This window comes from Lolium perenne, chromosome 7 (assembly GCF_019359855.2).
Source record: "Lolium perenne isolate Kyuss_39 chromosome 7, Kyuss_2.0, whole genome shotgun sequence".
Taxonomy (NCBI): domain Eukaryota; kingdom Viridiplantae; phylum Streptophyta; class Magnoliopsida; order Poales; family Poaceae; genus Lolium; species Lolium perenne.
This window is the reverse complement of record NC_067250.2, coordinates 184,225,007-184,231,858: the sequence shown is the minus strand read 5'-3', so window position 1 is coordinate 184,231,858 and position 6,852 is coordinate 184,225,007. Positions and strand designations below refer to the sequence as shown.

The window sequence follows — 6,852 nt, the reverse complement described above, 5'->3', positions numbered from 1 at the left end:
GATAACCTCAAGGAAGTAACCCGATGTTTCGAAAACAGTCCATCAAAAAGATTGGATCACAAAGACATTGTAAGTACTAACCTGATTTTTTAATTACTAATCATTTTCCTGATCAAACATTTTTATTTACTAGAATGTTTTTTTATCTTTTCTGATTCCTCATTACAATCCCACATCTATTTTTGTTACATTACAGGTTTGTTTCCCTACACTTCAAGCTTTTCCTGGAACACCAAAGGATGCATCAGGCCATTACTGGCTTGTTAACCTGAACATCAAAGCTCAGAGGTTCGAGATATATGATTCACTAGAAAACAATTCTGAGCCAGTAAACATGCACGCTTGCCACTTGCTAATTGCTGGCATAAAGACTAACTGGACCAGACAGTATTCCAACTCAAAGATAAAGATCATGGACTGGCCTATAGAGATAATTGATAGCCCGCGCCAAAACAATGGGTAAGCTTTCATAATACTTTTCAATTCAAACATATAACGCATTTTTTATATTTTTTTGGAACAATGTAACTTCATTTTACTGTAGGTTTTTCATTTCTGCTGTTTCTAATAGTCTGACTGAACACATTATATTTTTCATCTCCCAGGTATGACTGTGTTTTTTTCACACTGAAGAATCTTGAAGCATGCCCAAGCAGGACCCCAGCAACGTACTCACAGAAAGACATTCCAAACATAAGGAAGTTGTACACAGATAAATGGTTACGTTTCACGAAGAAAGCAAATTGGCAGTTATTTGTCTAGCAAATGTGGTCAACTGGTAATTCATATCTCTAACCATGCTCTTTTTTTCCCTTTTTTACTGTTTACCTATGTATCAATACTGACTTTGCAAGAATTCAGCAAAATGCAATATAGTATAAGTTGACAATCATAAGATACATTTTTTCACATCAGAAAACATACTGTCTCAAAAATCATTTAAATATTCGCAAAAAGGTCTCGTACAAATTTGTTCGACAAGGTAACATGAGGCCTGTAATGTAACACATACTTTTTAAATCAAACACAATGTCCTTCACTTCTTATATATGTTTCTTCCTTTTTTCAAATCAATGAAAAAGGCCCAACAAACTGTACTTCTCTGGGTTTGCTAGTCGCACCTCGCACGTACGAGCATCGTGACCTGGTTGCTTGCACACACCACAAAGACCTTGTTTTGGTTTCTCAGAATCGTAGACCACCTTTCTTTCTTTTTGAACCTGGGCGCTCTTTTGTCGCTGACATTGGTGGGTTCCTAGCTTTCCGATTCTCCACAGTAGCAGCATCTTCTTCCATAGGTACACTTTCTTGTGAATCATTAGCAGGGTTGGTGTTCACTGGATGCTTGGCGCTCTTCCTTTTTTTGAGTGCATCAGCATTAGCCTTTTTCAAATCTGCCATCTCTTTCTCCATTGCTCTCATGTGCCGTTCAGCTATTTCATTAGTTTTCTCTGAGGCCGCTAAACCAATAGCAAGCTTAGCAAAATCACTGCAGAGGTTACCATATCTAAGCAATCTCATATCTTTTCTAGATAGTTTCTGGCCAACAGGCCTTTCTTACCTCTCATCCCGCGGTGCAACTATGTCGGGAGGGGGTAGACACCACCTAGGTAGGATGTAGTGCTCTGGGTATTTTGTAACCATCCCTAGATGTGACATAACTTTCATTGCATGGCAGCACAGGATACCATCCCTGTTAATTTTGCAACATTCACAATTGTAGATTCCATTAGCTACATCAGCATCGACACGATAACTCCTCCTACCGTACCCGCGCACGGATCCTTGTATTGGGAAAACCTCATGAATGCTCCCTTGTTCAGTAACACCAATGTCACGAACATTGTAGGATGTAATCTTGCGAAGCTCAAGCTGAAAGCGGTTGTAGATGGGCATGGTGTATGTCTGAAGGATTTGCTTCTCCATGGGGAAGTCCCCCCAAAGCCTGACTGTCTTCTCATCACCATCAAACTCATGAGCATCTTCTGTTACATCAATTCTTTCCTGTAGTTTCATGTACTGCTTGAAGAAACGAACAAGGCTATCATGTGGATGAACATACTGCTTAAGAACAGCATTAAACCCTTCACTTCTAGATGTAGTTTGAAGGAATGGGAAAAACCGGTGGCGGAAATATGCTGGCACAAAATACTCACGCAAATCATAGAGGTCAAGAAAATGTGTGTTATCTGCAACCCCATGCGTTTCCACCATATTTGCCCACCGCTGTTCAAACTCTTCCGGTGTCATGCTGTAGTCAATCACATCATTGAACTCTAAACGCAAGTCTTCTCTCTGAGCAACAAAAGTACCAAGTTTTTCCTGTACTTTTTGCATCATATGCCATCTGCAGAACCTGTGTATGATGCCAATGAACACAATGAGGATAGCAGTTCTGATAGCTGCATCTTGATCAGTAATGATGTTCAATGGATGTAGTCCATCCATTGCCTCTAAAAACCGCTCAAACAACCACACAAAATTCACAGAAGATTCATTCCTCACAAAACCACAACCAAGCTGGATGGATTGACCATATCTGTTTATTCCAATGAAAGGAGCACATGGCATGCTGTACTGGTTTGTCATGAATGGTGTATCAAAAGAAATACAATCATTGTACAGGGGGTAGACATCTCTTGCTTTGCTATCCACCCAGAACAGGTTCTCCACTTTATTTTATGCATCTAGCTTGAACTTGTAGAAAAATCTGGGATCATCTTTCTTGATTTCTTCAAAGTACTCTAGCAGCTCTGGAATATCTTTAATCCTGTCATAGTTCCCTAGTTTTGCAGTGTAGTTACTAACTGTTTTGCTGTTGTATGGGACATTCTGCTTGCTCCCATATAGCCCCCCCATGATTTCCATGATTCTTCCTGAAGTAAGGTTGACTTCATGCAACAAGTCAATGAACTTTTTCTCTTCTGCAGGGATCTTGTTGTGGGATCTCAAGTACTTCTTCAGCGCAAACTTGTCAATCACCTCATGTGTATGCACCTCAACAAACTGAGTAACTTTCCATCTAGCACCATCACGTTTTACTCGAAGCTTTGCTTTGCAGTCGGTCAGCACAGTTAGCTTACGATTCCTTTGCTTAACTGGGACTGCTTCTTCTTCTCTAGGCTTCCCAGATTTGTTGCAGACATAAACAAATTTATCTAGCTCACCATCTTTAGCACATCTCCTAGATGATTCTATCTTCATTGAAAAACCAACGTGGTGAGCATATCTGTTGTAGTGCTGCAAAGCTAATCAGGGTATGGCTGGTTTGCTTTGGAGAGAATATAAAGACAGAATGGGTAGATCTGAGCCAATCTCTATGCAGTTTGATTTGCCTAGAATTCTGCAGGTTGTGGATGGCTTGCATGAGTTAACTAGGCCTTTTGAGGAAAAAGAAATGGATGAAGTTATAAAGAATATGCCTGTGGACAGAGCACCTGGACCTGATGGATTTAATGGTCTCTTTCTGAAAAAATGTTGGCCCATTATAAAGAAGGATTTCTATAAGTTAGCTGCTGATTTTCATGATGAGACCATACAATGGAAGAATATAAATGGATCTTTTATTACCTTGGTGCCAAAAAAGCAAGCCCCTGTGCAAGTTAATGATTTTAGACCCATTTCCTTAACCAGTGTGTGTGTCAAATTTTTGACAAAGCTGGCTGCTAACAGATTACAGGATAAGATCCTTGCTTGTGTTCATAAGAATCAATATGGGTTCTTGAGAAATAGGTCTATACAGGATTGTTTGGCATGGTCGTTTGAATATTTGTTTTTATGCCATGCATCTAAGAAACCAATTATCCTACTCAAGTTGGATTTTGCTAAGGCCTTTGACACCATTGAGCATGAGGCAATTTTGCAAGTAATGCAGTATAAGGGGTTTAATGCCAAGTGGATTAATTGGGCCAGAATTATTTTATCTACTGGGACATCATCTATTCTGTTGAATGGAATACCTGGAAAGCAATTTGAGTGCAAAAGGGGTGTAAGGCAGGGTGACCCAATATCCCCTTTGTTTTATTTGTTTGGCTCTGACCTTCTACAGTCTGTGCTAAATGATTTAGTGATGCAAGGATTATTATCTTTACCAATTATCACTAATGATCCAGACTTTCCTATTGTGCAATATGCTGATGATACTTTGCTGATCCTCCCTGCTGATAAGGATGAACTAATGCTGGTTAAGGAGGTTTTAAGGAAGTTCTCTATGTCCACTGGTTTAAAGATCAATTATGATAAGTCTCAAATGCTTCCCATCAATGTGCCAGATGATTTGCTACAGGAGTTAGCTGCTGTGTTTGATTGCCAAATAGGTAAGATGCCTTTTACTTACCTTGGTTTACCTGTGGGTACTACCAAACCAACCATTACTGAACTATCACCTTTAGTATGTCGATTGGAGAGGAAGTTGACTTCTAGTTCAAGCTTTTTATCACAAGGAGCTCGTTTGCAATTAATCAATTCTGCCTTGGCTTCTATGCCTTTGCACTTTTTGTGCTCATTGCAATTACCAGTGGGGCTGACCAATCAGTTGGATAGAATCTTGAGGCAGTGTTTGTGGAGAGATAAAGATGGTATGCCTAAGCAATCCCTGGCAGCATGGGATATGATTTGTAATCCAAAGCTCAAGGGAGGCTTAGGAATAGTAAAATTCCAGAAACAAAATGCTGCTTTATTATTGAAGTTTCTAGATAAGTTCTATAATAAAAAGGAGTTGCCATGGGTGAATCTAGTCTGGTTTGCACATTATGGAGGGAAAATACCTCATGAAGAGAAACTATGTGGATCTTTTTGGTGGAAAGATATTATGAAACATGTTGATAATTATAGAGGGGTGGCTACTATCACTCATGGTAAAGGGGATACTATGCTGTTCTGGTCTGATAATTGGAAGGTGAATGGGTCATCTGTGCCTATGGGCCAGAGATATCCCAGATTATTTTCTTATGCTTTATCTCCCAACAATTCAGTAGCCCAGGTGTATCAGGAGGAGGACATTACCTCTTTGTTTTATTTGCCCTTGTCTGCTCAGGCTTACCAGGAGCTAGTTCAACTTAAGCAATTAATGCAGGATAATCCTTTGACACAAGGAAATGATCAGTGGGCTTATAGTTGGGGAGACAAATATTCCTCAGCTAATTTTTACAGACACATCCATAGTCATCTTCAGGTACCTAATGTGTACAAATGGATTTGGAAATCTAGCTGTGTGATGAAACACAAGGTATTTGCTTGGTTGCTTCTGTCTGACAGACTGAATACAAGGGATTTGTTAAAGAGGAGGCATTGGAGAGTGACTGAGGATGAGCATTGTGTGTTGTGTCCAGGAAGAAGGTATGAGGACCGGATGCATTTGTTTTTTGAATGCAATTTTAGTTCCAGAATATGGAATTATCTACAGATTACCTGGGATGCTGATGATGATATGCAAGTAGTGCTGAATAACGCCAGAAAAAGTTTTGCTCAACCTTTCTTCATGGAAGTCATGATTCTGGCTTGTTGGAATATATGGCTGATCAGTAATGGGAAAATTTTCAGTGCTGACAGAAGTTCTTTCATTAAGTGGAAGACAAAGTTCATACATGACATATCTTTACTGCAATATAGGATTAAACTGAAGCATAAGGATAGACTTCTTTCTTGGATTAGGTCTCTGCCTTAGAGCCTTATTCTTGTAGGTTTTTGTACAGTTTCTTTTTCTTTGTACATATCTTTGGACTTTTTGAGATTTGAATAAAAAGGAAAATTGCTGTGGGGCTTTTTGCCTCACAGTCTTACGTGTCGAAAAAAAAGCTAGTTCAGGTGTGTCAAACATCATGCCAACAAATGGAACCTTTGGAACATATCCTTCAGGCGTTGACTCAACCTCAGCTTCACCATCGCTTTCCTCACTGGAAAGTGTAACACCAGTCCGTGCACGCGAATCAGCTTGCTGATCATTGTTTGAAGGACCTGCTTCATTTCCTTGGGGATCGACACGATGGCCTCCGACTTCTGGCGGCTGCCCAGCATGTTGATCAGTTGATGTACTAGCTTCAGGAGTTGCATTGAGATCAATGCCACCAAACCAGTATTCAAATCCGCGAGCCCTTTGCATTCTTCTTCAAAACAAAAATCTGCATGGAATCAATGACATGAATCATTAAGATTTTTTGGTTGCACAATATTTTTTTAAAGTAATTTTACATCTGTTTTTAGCATCTTCAGTTAAATAACATTCTCCATTTTTATTTTTTTCCTTGTGTTTACAGGTGCAAGTTGTAAATATCTTCCGCAGAAAACCAAGGCAATACCAGGAAAGATCATGGGACTGACATGGCAACCAGTATGGGCAAATATTATGCAGTACTACTTTTACTAATGGAAAACCAGTATGAACTGATAACCAGTATGAGCATGTAACATACCAGCTGCAGTCTAGTGTTCTTTTTTGTAGCTCTGCCCTAACTTTGTGTTCTACCCAGTTGTTCTACCAGTTACATGCTTTTTCTTTTGTGTTCTACATGGTTGTTCTACCTTTGTCTTCTACCAGTTACATGCTTTTTCTTTTGTGTTCTACATGGTTGTTCTACCTTTGTCTTCTACCAGTTACATGCTATCTACTTTTTGTGTTCCATCTTTTTGTGTTATATCCTGTGTTCTACATGCTATCTTTTGTGTTCTATGCTTTTTTTTTAGACTTGTTACTTTATGTTTGTCCTATAGTTACATTAGTGGCACATGTAACATAGCAGTAATTTATTTCTGGCACATGAAACGTGGGGCATGTAACTATAGTTACATTAGTGGCAACTACTTTTGTCTGAAGGCAGTAGAGAAGTCACCTACTAAGTGCATGTAACATACATT

The 6,852-nt window shown here is 39.3% G+C and overlaps 1 protein-coding gene across 1 annotated transcript; it reads right to left on the bottom strand.

Annotated features, from left to right (window-relative positions):
- Nucleotides 1–1,185: 1,185 nt before the first annotated feature.
- LOC127315740 (protein FAR1-RELATED SEQUENCE 5-like) lies at nt 1,186–3,204 on the bottom strand. The gene is made up of 3 exons (XM_051346201.2): nt 2,744–3,204; nt 1,562–2,539; nt 1,186–1,489 (listed from the first exon to the last, which is right to left on the bottom strand). Exons 1-3 carry the CDS (start codon nt 3,202–3,204, stop codon nt 1,186–1,188), a joined length of 1,743 nt encoding a protein of 580 aa, XP_051202161.2.
- Between the last annotated feature and the right edge of the window lie 3,648 nt (nt 3,205–6,852).